At 48.9% G+C, this 21,526-nt stretch overlaps 2 protein-coding genes across 3 annotated transcripts in view; both read left to right on the forward strand.

Annotated features, from left to right (window-relative positions):
- Positions 1-21,526, forward strand: part of LOC121159060 (leukocyte elastase inhibitor-like) — a 70,301-nt gene that overhangs the window by 42,363 nt on the left and 6,412 nt on the right. For both annotated transcript variants that reach the window (XM_040984098.1, XM_040984099.1), the window contains exon 2: positions 20,056-20,231. In XM_040984098.1, coding sequence (XP_040840032.1) covers positions 20,064-20,231 — 168 coding nt within the window. In that variant the 5' untranslated portion in view covers positions 20,056-20,063. The remainder of the gene's footprint in view (positions 1-20,055; positions 20,232-21,526) is intronic.
- Positions 11,058-12,450, forward strand: LOC121158972 (leukocyte elastase inhibitor-like). Its single transcript, XM_040983957.1, has 3 exons — positions 11,058-11,067; positions 11,447-11,622; positions 12,295-12,450. Exons 1-3 carry the CDS (start codon positions 11,058-11,060, stop codon positions 12,448-12,450), a joined length of 342 nt encoding a protein of 113 aa, XP_040839891.1.

A 21,526-nucleotide genomic window follows, 5' to 3' on the forward strand; every position in this document is an offset into this window, starting at 1 on the left:
TTTCTGCCTTGCTTGCTTGGCTGAGGAGCCGTGTGACCCCCCAGGCCTGACAGTCTACGTGACACCTCACAGGTCGACAAGGCACAGCACTCCTCAGGAAGGAGGCCCCTGATGTGCTCTCTAGATAAGACTTGCTCACTACCCAACAGACCACCAGTTTGTACTATTTGAAACTTGCTTGCTTCAAACACATCAATAGAAGCCTGCCAACTTGCTCTTTATAAAAGGTAACAGGTAAACTGACCAATCATGACTGTAGAATTGTGTGGAATTGGTCTGAAATGTATGAAAACCCTGTGCTGTCCAACCCGGGCCCTTCTTCTGCTTCTGTTGCTTCTGCTGCTTCAGCTGCTGCTGCTCCCCCAGTTCCGCGGGGCGGGTGGGTGATTCATGGGAGCCTAGGCCAGTCTGAATAAACTGTCCTTATGAGTTTGCATCAACATCAGACTCCTGATGACTTCTGGGAACTTCAAAATCTGGGTACAGCAGGGGGGGAGAGGATGGGGAGATGAGCTTGGGACTTCAACACCTCTCAGCTCTAGATCCCCCACAAATGTCCAGGGACGAGCTCTTTCTCACTAAGATATGAACAGCTAAAGCACACACACTGTGTCCCAGAGGGCACTCCAGCCCCTCTGGAAACTCCATGCTGCAAGAGTTTTGTGGGGAGGAAAAACAAAATAAATTTTGGGAATCCTTAACAGGGGGAAAAAAAGAGAGCGCTACAGCCTCCAACTGAGGCAGGTATCTTAATATGGAACTGTCATCTCCTGATCTCAGCCTTGAAGCCTGACTTCTCAGCTGTCCCTGAAGGACCCTCCCCAGCTGTCCAGTCCCCTTGGTTCCCATGTATCAGGGTCCCTTGTCCCACGAGCAAGACTCCAACAGGGTATACACTCTTCATAAAATTTATTACATAAGACTTCAAGCGTAAAGGCAAAGCGAAAGCAGTTAACAACATATCACTTGGCTTGCACATAAGTGAATTCTTCTTCTATTGTTACCCACAGTTTTTATGCATAATATAAACCAATCTGCATACAGCTCATCATAATATGCTGCCAGCATACCAATCATGACTCTGATCACGTGTACATCATGCAGCTTCCATGCATGCTAGGCCCAATCTTCAGTAACTTCCTAAAACTTGTTTACCATCTGTGCACCATGAGGTGATGGTCACAAGCGCCATCTTGGGGTGCGGCTCTGCTCTCCACACCCATGTCACTTACACTTCGACCAGCTGGAGAAGAGCATCAGATCTGGCTTGGTTTGCGGGTGGTCAAGGTCAAAAACATTTCTTTAAAATAGGCTTATTTATTTATTTATGTGATAGTAGGGTTCACCCAGAGAGAAGGAGAGAGGGGAGAGAGATCTTTCATGCACTGGTTCATTCCACAAATTGCTAAAACAGGGAAATGTGTCAGTTCAAAGCTGGGAGGTAGGAGCTTTTCATTGCCTCCCATGTGGGTGCAGGGGCCAAGCATTTGAGCCATTCTCCACTGCTTTCCTAAACAGATCAACAGGGAGTAGGATTGAAAGTGAACCAGCCTGGATTTGAGCATATGGGATGCTGGGCACGGCAAAAAGTGACTTAACTGACAATGCCACAAGTTCAGGTTAGAAACATTTTATCTTTAAATTGGTATTCTTATGTCAACATGCATTATTAAAAATGTACTTCAGTGTAAAAAAAAATATAAACTACCGCATCAGCAAAGTATTAAGATCAGGGTGTGTTACGGGGTGCGAGCAAGAGCACACCAGACAAGTCTAAGCTTTATTAAGGAGTCTTCATTAATCAAGCTTGGCAATAACAGCACACTAGAAATAGCAAATCATAAGTCCTTATGGTAACCTAACCATCATAATCCAACCAAACAGAACCCAAAGAAGAATAGATGGTCATTTCCCTCAAGTCCATCCATTAACCTGAAGGCTTCCCCAACAATATTAGTTATCCTAAGAGACATGCAACGAATAACCTGGACACGCTTACAAAGCTGCAGACAGTCACCTTTCCCTGGCTTCTCTGCCCACATTCCATCACTGCTAGGTGTCACCTCCCCTGGAACTCCCAACAGCACACAAACCAGAAATAACATACCCAAGCCGTACGCAGAGCCCATGCTCAGAGGAATTAGCTGTCCTGGGTAGAGCCAGAGCAATGGAAGCACCTGACCAGGCACTGGATCAAGACAGACCTAGGAACTCCTCATCATGAGCCTTAAAAGGGGCTTGTGAGGGGAGTGGTTACACAACAAAGCTATACCGTGCCCTCTCAGATGATAAGTGAGAGTCACAGGTGGGCTGAAGCAAACACATAGAGGTGGGATGAGTGGCTGGGGGCTTCCCAAGGATGGAATTAACATGCCATTGTGGTTAAGTCTGACCTTCAGGACAGAGGGTGGGGGACACAGCCACATTCCATTTGCCCACTGTCAAGGGTGCTGGCTATCACTGGTTGCAGCCCATAACAGATGATGTCTGTGTGCTGGGCTGCCTGGCTCTTTAAATGCCTCCATCTGTAACCCTACCCAAATTACCCAGGGCTATGGAGTGTGCAGGGCAAGCCTGTGTTCAGGAATCAGGAACTGTCTGCCCTGCTCCCTTGTGCAATTCTGTTGCCATCCAGTCTCCTCTGCTTTCCAGTGCAACTGTCATCAAGGAAGAGCCAAGGGCAGATCTTTCCTTTGCTTAGCCTGGCCTACCCTCTGTGATTGGGGTTTGCTTGTTACTGAAAGAACTTCTCTGTCATAAAACAAGTTCCCTGGAATGAGAGACCTGGCTGTGACCTTGTTGAGAAGTCAGCCCAGCCAGAGTTGGTAACCAGGATTGCACAGCATTGGGCAGTTTCTGGGACTTGAAGAAACTAACATCCCCAAAGAGACTGCTGTGTGGCTTCTGGGAAGTGGTGGATCAGATCTGTTGGCCTCCCATCTGAGGTCAGAGCTCAGGGTGAAGCTTCTACCATGAGGTCAGCTTCTGAAAGCCAAGTGTGGAAGGGGGCCCCAGAGAAGCTCCCCTCAAACCCCAAGCTGCGGGAGCTGAGGCAAAGGGTGCTGAGTTTCTCATTTCTTTCCCTCCATCAAGGCGCATGCATGTGCTCACCTGGAGAGCAACCACCTGGGTCAAGTGTACCTTAAAACCATCTCCTCAATGCACATGTGCATACACATCATAAACGTCTGAGGAAGATGATTCTTACTACACTTGATCTTAACCAAAAGGCCGAGAAGTGATGGGCGATCTTTATCAATTATCAATTTAAAACACGCTGTCCGACTCTTCTGTTACTTGGTATTTATCCCACCCATGTAGGAATGCCACTTCCGGTCCAGAGCTGAACAGTCTGACACCATGCTCTGCCCAGCTGCTAGGATCAGATGCTCTTTTGGCTTTCAATGAGACCCTGACTCCCTGGTGCCCTACCTGACCACTGGGGGTCCCGTCCAGGGGAGCCTCCCTCCATGATGGCTATAAAGGCACTAAAATGAGAAAAAGGAGGAAAGACCAACTGGGTACTCCCTAGTCAGGCCCCTGCCCCGACCACCTCTGCACCCACAAGTTCAGGGCTGTGTTTCCTTTGGCCAGGTAAAGGGGTTGGCACCCCGACTCTTACAGTCAGATACTCACCACGCACTAGCAAGCCCATCCTCAGAGCTTGTCTTCAGATGCTGAGCAAGTCAGCCACTTCATCAGCCAATGGCTCCATCCCATCAGAGCAGCACTGCCCCACCCTGGCATTGCCAAAGCAACAAGCGAATGCTCCCTGACCTGAGTGAAGTACATGAGGATTTTAAAAACAATGCTGCAGTTGTTTTTCTCTCCAGGATGCTCATGGAAGCCCCAGGGTCCACATGAGTGGAGTGCCTGTGTCCTTTTCAGGTAACACACTGCTGTCATAGTCCTTGTCCCTGCAAAGGACATCTTTGAATTAAACTTGCGCCTCACTACCATCCACTACCATCCACTGTCATTCACTACCATTGCTTGCAGTGTTACCCATAGACCACGGCTGGTCTCAGTCAACAGAGAGACCGTCTCCTAACCAGATTGATATCAGAGCTAGTGGAGCCACACTTTCTGTCACCAGAACAACTTGCCATTAGCAGCATGTCTCCATGCTCAGCAGGCTGGGTGCCACAGCAGGAGCCCTGACCCATGACTGTCAGGTGTACAGCACAAGCTGTAGCTCTCGTGGCTTGCAGCCCAGTGTCCAGAATCTCTCTAGTTGAGATTGGGTGTTGTTGACTCTGTCATGCTGGAGTCTCAGGGATGGCTTTACCTGCCCCCGTGACTCACTAGTCCCTGGTGGGATCTCCCTGGGTAGCCCCACCACCATAGCCAACCACTGTCCATGAGCCACGGCTGTCCAAAGCATCCTCTCTGCCATCCAGGAAGGGGTAGCTCTATCTTCATAGTCCATGTGTCCTGTGCACCTGCTGAGTTAGCATCAGTCACACGCCACCAAAGCTTCCTGGAAGGGCAGCTCAAGCCATGCAGGGACCGCCTGTGTGAGTCATGCCCAAGGTAGAAGTGCTGCCCTGAAATTCAGGAGGCAGGTACTCAGGCAGGCCTGGGCATCGAGCCCCAAAGTCCCCACGGGGCCATGGGCTCCTCTCTCAAAGTTCTCCTCTCCTAGTGGCCTTGGCACTTGGGGCCTGTGATAAATGTGGCAGGACCAATGTCCTCTGAAATGCTTCAAGGTCTTTGCTCTTTAACAACCGACATCCATTCTTCTTTCATCTGGAGAGTCTCCTTACCTGGGGTTCAGTGTGACCACATCATGGAGCTCTCTACCAAACATCTTTTCATTCACTTTTATGTCCAGGCTGAGAACGTTCCAGGTCTCTAAGCTCCACTCCCCATTTGACTATAAAATCCACCTGTCCTGCCTTCCTCTCTTCTCTCATTTTTACTATCAACAGTATAGGGTGGCCGTGCTCATATATAATCCAACACACATCCCAGGTTCTGCCTCTGCCAAGCACTAGGACAAGGGCATAACCCGGCCAAGTTCTCTTTTCACGTTGTGACAAGCGTGGTCTTCCCTCACAGACTCCAGACTTGGTTCCTCATGCCTACCTTAGATCACTTCAAAATTGCCTTTACCTGTTCCAACTTTAAAGCATTATTCTTTTTAAAATTGATTCCTTTATTTGAAAGTCAGTTACACAGAGAGAAAGAGATCTTCCTTCTGCTGCTTCACACCTCCAAATGGCTCCAACAGCCAGGCCTGTGCCAGGCCAAAGCCCAGAGCCAGAAGTTTCACTGGCAATCTCCCACATGGGTAGCAGGGATTTGAACAACTTGGGCCATCCCCTGCTGCTTTCCCAGGCCATCAGCACAGTCCTGGATGAGATGTGGAGCAGCAGGGACACAAACCAGTGTTCATATGGGATGCTGGCACTACACACAGTGTCTCAGCTGCTATGCCTCTGTGCCAGTCCCTCTCCCAGTGCTCTGACCACGGCCACTTAGACCATCTCTAAGAAGGGTTTCACTCCTCCCACAGCTAGCTCTGCTTGCAGCCCTCATCAGAACCACCCTTGATGACAACCCAGACTTTTCTAACATGTACCCCCGCACTCTGCCAGCCCCACTCCTTACCCAGTTCCAAAGTCACTTTCAGATGCTCAGGAATGTGCCCCAAATCAGAATGCATGGGACTTTGGCCACACCATGCTTCTCAACACTGAGTCATGTCTGTCTCAGTGCATTTGTGCTGCTGACAATATTATGTGAGCCAGGGTGATGCCTGGAGAACATAGATTAATTCCTGACAGCTCTGGCAGCTGCTTTCCCAGGTGTATTAGCAGGAGCTGCCTGAGAAACAGAGGTGGAAGAGGGACTTAAACCCATGTTCCCATAGCGGGTGGGAGTGGCTGAATGTGCTGCAGCGCAACACCAGCCCCAAGCCCCTACTTCCTGCCTCTTGGTTTGTAATTTCAAAAACAAAATGCATTTACCTATTTGAAAAAGTGATAGAGAGCCATGGAGCGAGAGAGAGAGAGACAGATCTTCTATATGCTGGTTCACTCCCGAAATGGCCACACTGGCTAGAGCCAGGCCAGGCTGAAGCAAGGAGCCAGGAGCTTCTGCTGTGTCTCCCATGTGGGGGCAAGACCCCAAGGAATTAAGCCCCCTCTGCTGCTCTCCCAGGTGAGAGCATTAGCAGGGAGCTGAGTCAACCGTGCAAAATGATGCCTGTATGAGATGGGTGTATTGCAAGTGGTGGCTTTACACGGTCCATCACAGCGCCAGGTCCAGGACCTAGTTCTTACAACTACCATGCTGGTGATGAGGACTGAACGTCAGGATTTTGAAGGGTCACACTTTGAGGCCTCACTCAGCCTTGTGCTGCATGAGAAAATGTGGGTGTCATTTTTCCATCGCACATCTTTTTTTTTTTTTTCTGCCATGTTAGAACATCGCAGGGATGTCCTCATGAGACACTAACTCTGCTTGCCCGTCTCCAGGAACCATGAGGAGAAGACGCCCAGGGTCCACAAACCACCCGAGAGGTAGGAGTGCCTAAGACAGGAGACCTTCCAGGAGATGACCTGGTCTGGGTCCTTCTCCGAGGATGTTAGCACAGCACCCTCTTTCCTGCCTGGGGGGCCACAGTTGGAAGGAAAAGCACCAGTGCTTTCAGGGTTCTTCCCTCTTATCTGCAGTATTGAGCCCCTCTTCTCCAGGGGGATGTGCTCCAAGATCTGGGCAGATTCTGAATCCACGGACAGGGTTGACCAGGTGGTATTGCCCCAGTCCCTCTGCTACCCAAGATGGTAACCAGGCAGCTAACAGGTGCAGATGGACACACCAGACACAGGAAGGGCTTACAACCCAAGTCAGATGAAGGGGGAAGGCATAAGGCTTTCTCGTGCTAACTCTCCTCTGCACAAAATGTCAAGCGTAAGAATGGGATCCTTCCAGAACTTTCCATAGGTAATTGAAGCCATGAATAGTGAAACATTGGGTGATGGGAGACTGAAATATTCCCAAATAATGGAAGAGTTACTAATACTTCTTGGAAACAGGCATGACTTGGACTGGCACAATGGCATAGAGTGCCAAGTCTCCACCTATGGTACTGCCATCCCGTATGGGTACCGGTTCATGTCCTAGTGCCCCACTTCCCTTCCAGATCCCTGATGATGTGCCTGGAAAAGCAGCAGAGAATCACCTGAGTGCGTGGGCCTCTGTACTCACATTGGAGACCTGGAAGAGGCTCGTGGGTTCTGGCCTGCCTAGACCCAGTCGTTGTGCCCATTTGGGGAGTGGACCAGCAGGTGAAACATCTCTCTCTCTCTCTCTCCTTTCTCTCTATAACTCTGCCTATCAAATAGAATAATTAAAAAAAAATTTATAAGGAAACAAGCGACAAATATGAAAAACTTAACCTTCTCCATAATTATTCACCTTGTTTTCAAGAAGCTTTTCAGAATTTGTTCAAACAGCTAGGTAAGTAGCTTGAAATCATTCTACTGATAATATCTTGTGAGGATTCAGAGTGTGACAATCATGGCATGGGAATTAGTTGTGGATTCTGGGCTGTGCTTGGGTACCCGGACACTTCTGGGAGAGCTTCCCGGTTTGCATTGTCCCCTGAAGGGGTCTGAGTCATGGAAACGGAGGGGAAAAAAAGCCCCTTGGGATGGTTTCTGATGTGTTCTGTTTTTCCTGTTAACTCTGCAGAACAGGGTGGGACCATTGCAGCTGTGTTACTCCTCTTCCAACGCCAGAGGGCAGCTGAGGGAGGCTTGAATCACTGATAGAAAAACCATGGGTGTGGTCAGGGTGCTGTCTCCTGGATTAGGGTGCTGTTTGTTGCAGTCTGTTCAATTAGGCTCACAGCAGAGACCAACATTTCTGCAGCCCTGTCTTCCCTTGCAAACACACACCAGCCACGAGGGTATTTCTCTGGCCTCATCTCCTCCTTTTCCTCCCTTATTGCCCAGCTTTCCGTTGCCATCTCAAATGCCAGCTTCCTTTGTTTGGGGACTCGATTATTGCTCTTGTTTCCTTGACTCTCCTAATTTTGTCTCCTCTTAGTGCGGTCGCTTTGCCAAAACCTGCCCTGACCGTTGGGCCTGGTCCTGTCTTTCAACTGTGTCCTTTGTTTCTGTAAGATTTAAATCTTTATATTTGAAAGGCAGCTATCCCGGCTGTAGCAACTGCCAGGGTTGCCTTGTACCTAGGTCAAGAGTTACACTGCTGGGAGAAAAGCAGCCAGCACCTGGTGGGCATTCTGGGCCTGGTTAGTCTGTGTTAACTATACCAGCATGCCAGCATGCTTGTTTATTCATTCTGGTTTTGTGAAGATAAGTGGGGAAGGTGTGGAACACCAGGTTGGTACATGCCACCCTAGCACCCGGGTGGGCAGGGTTAGGGATGCTGCAGATTGCTTGAGGAAGGGGGTCTGGGTACATATTGGAGTGGGAGCAGCTGAGGACATATTTGACAAAATTTTTATTTGAACAAAATTTTTTCACATCCGAGTTCTGAAACTCAATTATTGAAATTAGTGTTTCCATTTAAACCCTTTACACACTAGGTTTGGAGAGATTATAAATGTCTTTGCCTTGTCATCTAGACTTCAACAAGAAGGAACATTCGGAGCCCAAACAACCTGTCAGGCACCTCTGATGACTCTGTGTTCTACTGGGGACCTCCAGATCACCCCTGAAGAGCTCCTACTGCTGGTGTTATCAACCATGCCCCTTTCAGCATGAAGCAGCTAGAGAGCCTGTAGCCCCATCTCCCCAACAGCAATTTTCTGGGGTCAGAATGACTGAGTAGTAGGCAGTCAAGATTTTCTGGGTCTCCGAGTCATTTTTTTCTCAAATATAAAATGTCATTTTCTCCTCCATGTCTCAAATTCTCCAGAACACGTTTCTCCTATGAGACAAGGGCAAAATTAACATATCAACTCCCCATCAATAACTCCCACCCAGTTTCATGTCCGGGTAAGTGCCAAGGGGGAAGTGTCATCAGAAAGGGATTGAGCAAGTTAACCAATAAAACATTTTGGGGCCCTTTGTCTCAGAACCATATCTCTGCTTGTCTCTGTATGTGATTGCCTTTCAAATAAATAATTAAATATTTTTTTAAAGAAATGTTTTTGATCTTGAATTTTCCTTTGCTTTTGGAGAAACTCCTTTGAAGTTTTAAAAGTTTTATACGTTTTCAAAGACACCATCCCCACCATTACCTTGGGTTTTTCTTTCTTCCTCCTGCCACTGTGCAGGAGGTCTGGGTTTTTCTTCCTTGGAGGCCCCTCCTGTCACTATGGCACGAGTTTGCTCTTTATTTCCTAAATAAATCATACTTTACAAACTAAGCTGTGTCCTCATGAAAATTCTCCTTTCATGTGAGACAAGAATTGAGGTTGCTGCCATATTTTGCTTTGAAAAGTCCTACATCACTTGAAATCTCTCCACAGGAAGTCATGGGAGGTACAGCAGCAGGGCTAGGAACCCGTGCCTATATGGGATCCCAGTGTTTGCAAGATGAGGGCTTAGTCACTAAGCTATGGTGCTGGGCCAATCATTGCTTCCCTTCTAATCCAGCATCCTGAGATGTGCTTGGGAAAGCAGGGAAACTGGCTCAAGGGCTTGGCCCCTGCACCCAGAGGGAGACAAAAAAGAAAATTTTGCCTTTGAACTGACTGATTTTCACCTGTTTTGGTGATTTGAGGAGTGAACCAGTGCATGCAAGTTATCTCTTACTCTCTCCTTGTCTCTGTGTGTGACTGCCTTTCAAATAAATAATAAATCTTTTTAAAGAAATGTTTTTGATCTTGCCCACCCTCACACCAAGCCAGATCTGACACTCTTCTCCAGCTGGTCGAAGTGTAAGTGACATGGGAACCAAGGGGACTGGACAGCTGGGGAGGGGCCTTCAGGGACAGCTGAGAAGCCAGGCTTCAAGGCTGAGCTCGGGAGCTGGTTGTTCTAAGAGACCCCTCTCAGTGGAGGGTGGGGTGCTCTCCTTTTTCCCACGTATAAGGGTTCCCAAGTTTACTTTCTTTTTTGTCCCCCCAAACTCCTAGAGTTTGGAGTGTGGAGATTCTAGAGGGGCTGGAGTGCCCTGTAGGACAACATTTCTGTGTTTTAGCTCTTCATTCTTAGTAAGAAATAGCTCCTCACTGGAGATTTGTTGGAGATCTAGAGCTGAGAGTGGTTGAATCTCCTGGCCCATGTCCTCAGCCTCCCCTGCCCACCATTTCCCAATAGCAGCAGAGGGTGGGGTTGTTCAGGAAATTTCTCACCCACACTCCAGGGCAAGGAAACCAGCAGAGGCCCAGTACTTCCCTTCTGCATGTTGTAAGCAGTGGCTGCGGGTGTCTGGGGCACTTCGTCAGCACTTCCGGTCCAGAGTCCATGGCCAGTGCAGAGGATAAGCAAAGGGGTCCTGGCCTGTGCAGAGGATAAGCAAAGGGGTCCTGGCCTGTGCAGCTTGGTGCTGCCACTGGGCTCCAGGGGAATCCAGGGAGGGACAGGGCGGGAGGGTGGAAGATTCCAGCAGCTGTCTAGGCCTAGGCAGAGGTGGAGCCCCAGCGCTGGGGTCAGAGGGCTCTTCCTCCTTTCTGGAGAAGGGCCTAGCTCGCTGGTCCAACGCAACTTCAGGAAAACAGAGTGTGTGGCTAAACCAGCTAGTCTGAGCCAGCTGACCCACCCGGGCCTATTGCGGTCTGTGCCCTGGCCTGAGCCAGTCCATTGCACCCTACCTCACACCCACTCCCCGAGGCAGAGTGACCTGTACCTGATGCAGCAATCTGAGGGAATCTAGACCCCATTCTCAGGTGGGCATGGAGACATGCCTGTTCCTAACAGGAAGGTTGTGAGTGCTGAATTTCAAACATGATAATGAGCCTATTAAGTCTCACTGTGTCTTTGTCGGGTTTGTTTTAATGAGCAGTAAGGAACTACAAATTTTAAAAACAAAAATAAAGAAATGTCATGAAGTAATGGAAGCCATTGGTGTGTTCAGGAATGACACTTTGGTTTGAAGCAGTGGGACAGAAATGTGTGCTTAGCTTAAGGGGGCCCATGCAGCCATGTAAGCCCTGTGTTAAAGGAAATCATTAGGTCTGGCCTAATGCAGGTAGGACTTGAAATCCCATACATCTACAGTGGACTAGACAGGTTAAAGCGCAGCAAGCTATGTGCCACTCAGACAATGGTGTTACAAATATGCAAATGGACCTGATAGGGCTAGGGTAGGGAAGGGTCACCACTCCAAGAGGGACACCCATCTGCATTTTGCTCCTACAGAGTGTAGTTGCACTCCTGAGAAGGGTATAAGGGAGAGAGAGGGAGAAGCTGCAGGTGCCAGGATGGTTTGCATGTGTGAAGGAAGCCAGTGATGATGGGCAGGTGGCTGTGTGAGCTATGCCAGCTTGGGCAGTGGTCATTTCATGCCCTCTGTTCTGTCACAGACATCTCCATGGAGTCACTGAGTGCAGCCAACACCCGTTTTGCCTTGGACCTGTTCCTGGCCTTGGACAAAGACAACCCTACGGGAAACATCTTCGTGTCTCCCTATAGCATCTCCTCGGCCATGGCTATGATCCTCCTGGGGGCCCGAGGAGACACGGAGGCCCAGCTGTCCAAGGTCAGCAGACGCCTTTATTACCTCAACCACTGTGTTGTCATGGACCATGGCTCTGTCCCTGACCCTGTGTGGGGTACCCTGTCTGCCAGGGCTTTGGAGTGAGGACAGCCTTGCAGCAAAGCCCAGTTTGCATTTGCTTGTTGAGCACCTGCTTTGTGTTTTGAAGGCATGCAAGTGAACAAAGCTGCCCAAATCCCCACACTGGAGGCTGCTGCCATTCCCATGGGTGGCAGATTCTGGGCAGCTGTTCTGTAAGCCATGCCCTGCCTGTGCCTGGCAGAGGCAGGGTCCTGCAGAGGGAAGGGATCCCAGAGAGAGCTGGAAGTTTCCAGGGTGGACCAGATTTCTTATATTGTGGCAGAAAGTGGAGAGTCCAAGACGGCAAGTTTCCTTACCTCACCGGATGGAACTATCAAGAGTTCATGGGTTACCACCTACATCCTGGGACAGGGAGGGATGTTCTGAGATTACTGTGGTGGTTCCTGTGTCCCTGGGGCTGTGTTGTGAGGTTTCCTGAGGCTGGTTGCTTCTTGGCCTCGGAGTCCAGTCCCAAGCTGGGCCCTTCCCATTGGTGGTGAGAAGGCGTTGAGTTGGATGGCAGCGGAATGCTCAGGACTCGCTCTGTAACTCCGGCATGGGTGGCTGTTGGCAATGTGTGTCTTTGGTTCTTAGGCTCTTCATTTTGATGCCGTGGAGGATGTTCATTCGCGATTCCAGAGCCTGCATGCTGAGATGAGCAAGCGCAGGGAGGCCTGTGTGCTGAAACTCGCTAACAGGCTCTATGGAGAGAAAACCTACGCCTTTCTCCCTGTGAGTATGCCGGGCTAGGGATCCCCAAACCCCACTGGGCTTGCTTCCCTCACACAGCCAAGGGTTAGTAGCACATTCATAGGTTTGTTAGATTTTGCAAAACAAAACCTATACTAAACAAATCATTACAAGAAACATCAATCTTGAATGGATCCATATGACAGAAAGCCCCTGCCCTCTGCTCAAACTGATGTAGTGATTTCGTTTCACAGTCTAGGGAGAAATGATCAGTTTTGTATGCACTGTTCAAGTAAGAGCGACTTCTAAGTAAAAGCAAGAGTTGCCATGTATGTATATATATATATAAAATATTCATGCATACTGTGTTTATATGGATTTGTAAGTAAATACATACATTTATGCATGTTTGTGTGTAGAGTCCAGGATTAGAAAAGAATGTGTAGGTTTTATGTTTATAATTACGGTGGTTAGGCTTACCATGATTGATCTGTACACTGAACAATTTTAAAGATGATAAATGAGTGTATTTTTTCATAGCAAAACGTTTTAAAAAATATTAAGTGAAGTTTTGTGGTTAATGATTCGGGGTCTTTTTCTGACGATTTCCATGACTTTTTAGGTAGCTATTTTTTGTACAAAGATTTTTCAAAGAAATACTCAAAAAATTATAGAAATATTTAAGGAGAAGTTCATCTGCCATTTGGGTCAAAAATAGACATATGCTGGCATCAGTTAATAATTTAAGGGAGATCTTAATTCAGGGGGAAAATACAAATGATTTGAAAGGAGGAACAGACCATGTTTCAGATGATCATGCTAGAAAATCTACATTATTAGCGTATAAATTAGTCGAGTGTGGTAGCTGGTTATAGGTTTAATTTACCAAATATCACCATCAGTATTTGTGTGTAACATGACTTAAAAACAGCTTCTAATAGATTGATAACAACATCCGTAAATGTTCTGGTGCCTAGGAATAAGTCTAGCAAAAGCTACTCTGGAACCCTATACAGAAAACCACGAACATGATGGAGATAAATCAAGATCAGGATGCACAGCTTTCCCACAGTGAGGATTCAAGATTTTAACATGTGTCAATTGACCAAAGGAATTCATGAAATCCAACAGAAAATAAAGCACTTAACTTTTCTCTTCTCAGTGAAATGTGCCACGTGGTTGTAATAGTCTACATCATGGGCGAAGAGATCAAGACTATCTGACATAAGCATGTCGGGGTCACATCTCCTCAAGATTTACTCCAGACCTGCAGGAACAAGAATGTCAGAAATCGGGCCAGAGCAGAGTCTAGGATGAGCCCCACACAGCAGGAAGCCTGCTCTCTGACGAGTACCACCATCCCACTGGTTTGCCTGCCCCAGCCCACGGGTGCCTTTGGTCCTTACACACTTGCAGTGGAGCCTCTGCATTGAGGGTTCCACATCTGCAGATTCAACCACCTGGGAACTGGAAATATCTGAAAGGAAATCTGTGCTGAGCGAGTCCAGATATTTTGTTCTGGTCGTTGATCCCTCCACAGTAGAGTACAACAAAAACAGAGTAAAAAAAAAAAAAAGTAAGAAGCAATGCCAAGCGGCTTTTTTCTCCATTTCCATGATTCAGACCTCTTAAGCAAAAAGGGAAGCTCTCCCGGAAGTGTCCAGGTACCCAAGCACAGCCCAGAATCCACAGCTAACTCCCACCCCAAGATTGTCACACCTTGAATCTTCACAGGATACTATCTGTAGAATGATTTCGAGCTACTTTCCTAGCTGGTTTGCACAAATTAAAAAAAGCTTCTTGAAAACAAGGTGAATAATTACTGTAGAATATGAAGCTATTTTTGTAACTCTTAATATTTTACTATTTTTTAAGAGTTTATTCTATTTGACAAGCAGAATTATAGAGAGAAAGGAGAGTGAGAGAAAAAGAGAAAAAGACAGAAATGTCTTCCATTTGCTGGTTCACTCCCCAAAAGGGCACAACGACCGGGTCAGCATGGGCCAGAACACAGGAGCGTCTTCCAGGTCTCCAATGTGGATGCAGGGGCCCGAGTACTCAGGTGATTCTCTGCTGCTTTTCCAGGCACATCATGAGGGATCTGGAAGGGAAGTGGGGCACTAGGACATGAACCGGCACCATATGGGAAGAAAGTGGCACGGATGGAGTCTCAGCGTGCTGTGCCACTCTGCCAGGCCTAATCACTTCTGTTTTCAAGAACTAGGGTCAAGTATCTAGTAATTTCCTCTCATGCAAACTTTCTCTTTCCATGGCTTCAGTTACCTATGGAAAGTTCTGGAAGGAAACCATTCTTAGGCTTGAAGTTGTGTGCAGAGGAGAGTTAACACAGGAAAATCTGATTTGGGTTGTAAGCCCTCCCTGTGTCTGGTGTGTCCATCTGCACCCGTTAGCTGCCCGGTAACCGTCTTGGGGAGCAGAGGGTCTGGGGCTATACTGCAGGGTCAGTCCTGTCTGTGGATTCAGAATCTGCCCAGATCTTGGAGCACATCCCCCTGGAGAAGAGGGGCTCAATACTGCAGATAAGAGGGAAGAACCCTGAAAGCATTGGTGCTTCTTCTTCCTATTGTAGCCCCCACGGGTAGGAAAGGTCTCCTGTCTTAGGCACTCCTATCTCTCCAGGTGGTTTGTGGACCCTGGGCGTCTTCCCCTCACAGTTCTGGGCACTGGAGTACAAGCCATGAGAGTTATTGGGCAGGGCTGCTACAGGCTTGTTGACCCAGCCAGTACCCCCAATTGGACAGGATTCCAAGAGCCCATTCTCAAGCCTTGAGGAAATGTCCTGTTGTTGGTAGGTTGTTTTGGGGTTTTCAGGGGATGTGTGACTCTGGCTGCCTTCCGAGCTGGAGGGAGTTGGTTCCAGGAAGATTGGGGCCTCGTCTTTTGTAGAGGATACGGAAATGTGACTTGTGATGTGCACTTTGCGGGTGAGGCTGAGATGAGCTAAGAGTTTGGGCACTAACAAGATGGGGTATCTTATGAGAAGACATAAATTTGGCATCTGGGCCTGGAATAGTGTGATTGGAATGCATGCCCTCCAAGATTCATGTGAAACTTAGAACTCAATGTAATAGCATTAAAAGGTAGAATGTTTAATTTTTTTGAAGATTTATTTATTTTTATTTGAAAGGGAGATTTACAGTTTGAAAAGGAGGGGTTAGAGGGGTTTTGCAACACTTGTTCACTCCCGAAATGGCCACAATGACTGCAGCTGGGCTGGTCCAAAGCTAGGAGCCTAGAGTTTCTCCCAGGTCTCCCACATGGGTGCAGGGCACAAGGATTTGAGTCTTGCTCTACTGCTTTCCCAAGCTCATTAGCAGGAAGTTGGATAGGAAGTGGAGCAGCTGGGACTCGAACTGGCACATATGGTATGCTGGCACCGCAGTGAGAGGCTGAATATCATATGCCACAACAGAGGACCAAGCCACAGTATTGAGGAGGTGGTTAGGCTGAGGGGATAAGGCCCTCAGAAGCAAAGGTCTTCCACCCTGTATTAGGTATTTTGCCACTCTACCTGCCACTGTTGAGGACACAGCAGCAAGGTGTCACCTGAGGGGCAGAGAACAGCCCTCCCCCTGCAGTGCACATGAGGTCTTGGCCTTGCTGCCCTTCAGAACCATGAAAGCTCAATAGAGCTCGCTTGAGAAACAACACATTGAGAACTGGACTCACACCGGGGCCACAATGGACAGCTGCACTGTGTGAAGGAATGGCCAAGCTATCGAAGGGGACCAACAAGCCCCAGGGGATGTGAAGGCTCCTGCTGTGGCTAACAGCATTCTGGGTGTGGAGGCATGATTTTGATGGCAAAATATGCTGGTGGCAGACAGAGTGGGTCCTCTGGCCTCTTACCATCATTTGGCCAGGAGATGGCCACTCTGTTGACTGAAACTGGCCATAGAGCAGTGAGCCAAATTGCAACCAATGGTAGGGGGTGGCCATGCTTACCTCCAAGTGTTGCCCCATCCTAGGTGGACACACAGCCTGGCCATCTGGTTAGGAGAGTTGGTGATGCTTGCTGTATTCAGAGATGCCCTAGGCAGGGACAAGGACTATCACCTGAAAGGGACACAGGTACATTTCTCATGTGGACCCTGGGGCTCCCATGAGCACCCTGGAGAGGAAAGTAACCACATGTGGTTTTGGTTATCCTGAGGGACTTCACTGAGGTCAGCGAGTATCCCCTCCCTACCTTGGCAATGCCACGGTGGGAATGCTGCTGTGCTGGGATGGAACCACTGGCTAATGAAGTGACTGAGTCGCTCAGCATCTGAAGACAGGCTCTGAGGACGGGCTTGCTAGTGGGTGGTTTGTGCTGACTGTGACAGTTGGGGTGACATGACCCCTGTAGCTGTCCAAAGGAAGTATAGCCCTAGGCTTGTGGGTGCAGAGGTGGACAGGGCAGGGTCCTAAATGGGCAGTGCCCAGTTGGTCTTTCCTCCTTTTCCATTTTAGTGCATTTATAGCCATCATGGAGTGGTTCTCCCACTGGACGGGACCCCCAGGAATGAAACACCAGGAATCAGGTGTCTCTGGCAGCCCCAGAAGCCTCTGATCCTGGCAGCTGGACAGAGCATGGCATCATAGCCTTCAGCCCTGGACCGGAAGTGTCCTTCCTACATGGGTGGGATAAGTACCAAGTAACAGAAGAGTTGGTTCAGCCTCATCTTAGACAGTGTGTGATGAATTGATGGTTGATAAGGAACGATCTTCCTCAGACGTTTATGATGTGTATGCACATGTGCATTGAGGAGATGGTTTTAAGGTACACTTGACCCAGGTGGTTGCTCTCCAGGTGAGCACATGCATGCGCCTTGATGGAGGGAAAGAAATGAGAAACTCAGCACCCTTTGCCTCAGCTCCCGCAGCTTGGGGTTTGAGGGGAGCTTCTCTGGGGCCCCCTTCCACACTTGGCTTTCAGAAGCTGACCTCATGGTAGAAGCTTCACCCTGAGCTCTGACCTCAGATGGGAGGCCAACAGATCTGATTCACCACTTCCCAGAAGCCACAGAGCAGTCTCTTTGGGGATGTTGGTTTCTTCAAGTCCCAGAAACTGCCCAATGCTGTGCAATCCTGGTTACCAACTCTGGTTGGGCTGACTTCCTCTTCAGCTTGTTGTGGCTTGCTCTCTCATTCCAGGGAACTTGTTTTATGACAGAGAAGTTCCCTCAGTTAACAAGCAACCCCCAGTCACAGAGGGCAGTCCAGCCTAAGCAAAGGAAAGATCTGCCCTTTGTTCTTTCTTGATGACAGTTGCACTAGAAAGCAGAGGAGAGTGGATGGCAACGGAAATGACTAAGGAAGCAGGGCAGACAGTTCCTGGTTCCTGAACACAGGCTTGCCCTGCACACTCCACAGCCCTGGGTAATTTGGGTAGGATTACAGATGGAGGCATTTAAAGGGCCAGGCAGCCCAACATTCACACTTCCCTCATCTTAGTAATTTGGTGATACAGTGTTTATACTGTTTTTGGTATTGAAACACCTTCTGTTAATTACGTATGTTGACATAAGCAAATCAATTTAAAGATAAAACTGATTTTAAGGGCCTGACTTGTGGCACTGTTGGCTAAGTCACTTCTTGCTGAGCCTAGCATCCCATAGGCTCAAATCCTGGCTTCTGTTCCAATCCAGCTCCCTGTCAATGTGTTTAGGAAAGCAGTGGAGGATGGCTCAAGTGCTTGGCCCCTGCACCCAGTGTGAGATAAGTAAGAGGCTCCTGGTCCCTGGGTTTGATCTGACCCATATCTACATATCTACCTGTTCTGGTGATTTGTAGAATAAGCCAGTGCATGGAAGATCTCTGTCCCCTCTCTGCTTCCCTCTGGGTGAACTCTACTATCACATAAATAAATAAAAACCCTATTTAAAAGAAATGTTTTTGACCTAGACCACCCTCACACCAAGCCAGATCTGACGCTCTTCTCCAGCTGGTTGAAGTGTAAGTGACATGGGAACCAAGGGGACTGGACAGCTGGGGAGGGGCCTTCAGGGACAGCTGAGAAAAGCCAGGCTTCAAGGCTGAGCTCGGGAGCTGACGGCTCTATAACTACAAACCACAGTGAGGGTGTTTGAAATTCGATTTTTCCCCTTGTGTAAGATGCCCCAAATTTCTTTTCTTTCTTCTTGCTCCAAAACTCCTTGAGTTTGGGATCTAGATAGTGCAGAGTGCCCGGAGTGCCCTCTAGGACACAGAGTATGTGCTTAGCTGTTCATTCTTAGGAAGAAATAGCTCCTCACTGGAGATTTGTGGGAGATCTGGGACTGAGTGGTTGAATCTCCTGGCCCATGTCCCCAGCCTCCCCTCCCCACCATTTCCCGACAGCAGCAGAGGGCGGGGTTGTGCTAGATATCAGAGACTTAATCATCACAATCTGGGAACCCACACTCCAGGGGAGGGAGCTGGTGGAGGGCCAGCCTGAAACACTTCCTGTCCACATGTTATAAGGCCTGGCAGCAGGTTCTGCTCACTTTCTCTGCTCTCCCAGCACTGAAGTCATGCCCAGCACTTCAGGTAAGCAGAGAAGCCCTTGCCAGAACAGCCTGGCAGCCCCAACAGCCTGAGCACCAGCTGGGCTCCTGGGGTGCCCCAGGAGACACAGGGTGAGAGGGTGCAGCTCCCAGCAGCCTGCCCAGGCCTAGAAGGAGCCCAGCCCACAGGTGAGAGGAACCTTTCTTCTTTGCAACTCCCTCCTCCTTCCTGGCACAGAAGCTCAGCTCCTGGTCCTTTGTAGCTCCAGAAGTAGGAGGGTGTGGCCGCGGCAACTAGCCTGAGCCAGCTCACCCACATGGGTTGGTGGTGGTCTGTGTCCTGGCCTGAGCCAGCTCAGGGTACCCCACCTCAAACCCACCCTAGGCCGAGCGCCTTGCACCTGCTGCCACAAACAGAGGGGTCCGTGGACCGCATGTGGTTTCCCAGCTGGGCCCGGAGATACGCCTGCTCTGAACAGGAAGGCTGTGTGGCCTGAATCTCAAACATGACAATGATGATCCTCTTAATTCTCATGGGTCTTTGCCGGAACTTGTTTTCATGATCAATAAGGAGCGACAAATATTTTAAAAATTGGAAATATCATGAAGAAATGAAAGCTATGGGTTTAGTTTGTGAGTGACTCTGTGGTGTGAGCCAGAGGAACAGAAATGTGCATTTTCCAGCTGATGGGTTGCTGGTTTGGCCATGTAAAAGACCCCTCATAAACAGAAACCATTATGTCTGGCCTAATGCAGGTGGGAGTTGAAATCCTGTAACTGCACACCAGGACAGTTAGGTTGAAGGTGATCAGTCTGTGTGGCCTTCACACAAGGATGCTAGAAATATGATAATGATCCTGGTTGGGGTGGGTTAGGGAAGGGTCCCCTCCCAGAAGGGACATAACTCTGCCCAGGGAGTGTGGTGTGGGGTGGGACACTCCCTCCTCAGACTGAGCTGTGCACTAGGTCAGCTCTCAAGGAGTCCCCAGGTTCTAGCCCCTGTGCTCCTGCAGAGTGTGGCTGCACTCCTGAGAAAGGCATGAGGGAGAGAGAGGGAGAAGCTGCAGGTGCCAGGATGGTTTGCATGTGTGAAGGAAGCCAGTGATGATGGGCAGGTGGCTGTGTGAGCTATGCCAGCTTGGGCAGTGGTCATTTCATGCCCTCTGTTCTGTCACAGACGTCACCATGGAGCCGCTGAGTGCAGCCAACACCCGTTTTGCCTTGGACCTGTTCCTGGCCTTGGACAAAGACAACCCTACAGGAAACATCTTCGTGTCTCCCTATAGCATCTCCTCGGCCATGGCTATGATCCTCCTGGGGGCCCGAGGAGACACGGAGGCCCAGCTGTCCAAGGTCAGCAGAGGCCCTTAATTACCTCAACCACTGTGCTGTCATGGACCATGGGGCTGTCCCTGACCCTGTGTGAGGTACCCTGTCTGCCTTTGGCTTTGGGGTGAGGTCAGCCTTGCAGCAAAGCCCAGTTTGCATTTGCTTGTTGAGCACCTGCTTTGTGTTTTGAAGGCATGCAAGTGAACAAAGCTGCCCAAATCCCCACACAGGAGGCTATTGCCATTCCCATGGGTGGCAGATTTTTTGGGCAGCTGTTCTGTAAGCCATGTCCCTGCCTGTGCCTGGCAGAGGCAGGGTCCTGCAGAGGGAAGGGATCCCAGAGAGAGCTGGAAGCTTCCAGGGTGGGACCAGTCTCTTGGTACTGTAGCAGCAAGGAAAGAGGCCAGAATGAAGTCTTCCTTTGCCCCTTCCTGCATGTGGAGAGGGCACTTCAGTTCTTGAAGGTCCTTCAGAGAGGAGGCCTATTCTCAGTTCCTCTTGAGGCCCAGAGGATGAGAGTGGCAGTAGATGGAGGCTTTTTGAACACAGTTGTTTTACTGTCCCTGATGGTGGGGAAGTGCAGCATGGTCAAGGTCAAGTTTTGGCCATGCGCCTTTGACTCATCCTCACTGCAATATAAAGCATTCTGTTCTCTCTTATTAATATTTGTTTATTTTTATTGCAAAGGCATATTTACATAGAAAAGGCAAGACAGAGAAATGAAGACCTTCCATCTGCTAGCTTATTCTCCAATTGTTGCAAAGGATGGAACTGAGCTGATGCAAAACCAAGAGAAAGGAGTTTCTGGGTTTCCCATGTGGGTATAGGATCACAAGGAGTTGGGTCATATTCAGCAGTTTTCCCAAGCAGGGTTACTGGATGGGAAGAGGACTAACTGGGACCCAAACTGGTGCCCATATGGGATCTTGCAAGTGGAGGATTAGCCAGTTGAAACAATGTACCAGAGCCACTATAAAATGTTCTTAAAATCCACTTAAAAAAAGAAAAACCTTATATTAACTGCTGTCCTGCAGGGTTGTGGTTCCTCTTCTGAGTGTTGTTCTGCGACTTGAGAACCTCAGGAAAGACCAGTTTTAAGGGACCATGGCCACAAGGAAAACCATCTGTGTCCAGTGCTTATCGTGGCCTTTGTCTACTATCAATTTTTATTCTCTGGGTCTCAAAGCAAAGGACCAACCAGGCCTCAGAAAACCATTGAGGGTTTCTAGATGTATAACCCATAGGTGTGTGGGAGGTAAGGATGGGGGAGATGGGGCAAGAATTAAGCTTTTTCCAGAATGCCAAGTTTAAAGAGATAA

The sequence above is a fragment of the Ochotona curzoniae genome, unplaced genomic scaffold (assembly GCF_017591425.1).
Source record: "Ochotona curzoniae isolate NIBS_2020 unplaced genomic scaffold, NIBS_Ocur_1.0 contig_4064, whole genome shotgun sequence".
NCBI lineage: Eukaryota > Metazoa > Chordata > Mammalia > Lagomorpha > Ochotonidae > Ochotona > Ochotona curzoniae.

Excerpts from the sequence above, each read along its gene's own strand:
- LOC121158972 (XM_040983957.1), top strand. Across the intron at positions 11,623-12,294 it reads CGGAGGCCCAGCTGTCCAAG|GCTCTTCATTTTGATGCCGT; the intron begins GTCAGCAGACGC and ends TTTGGTTCTTAG.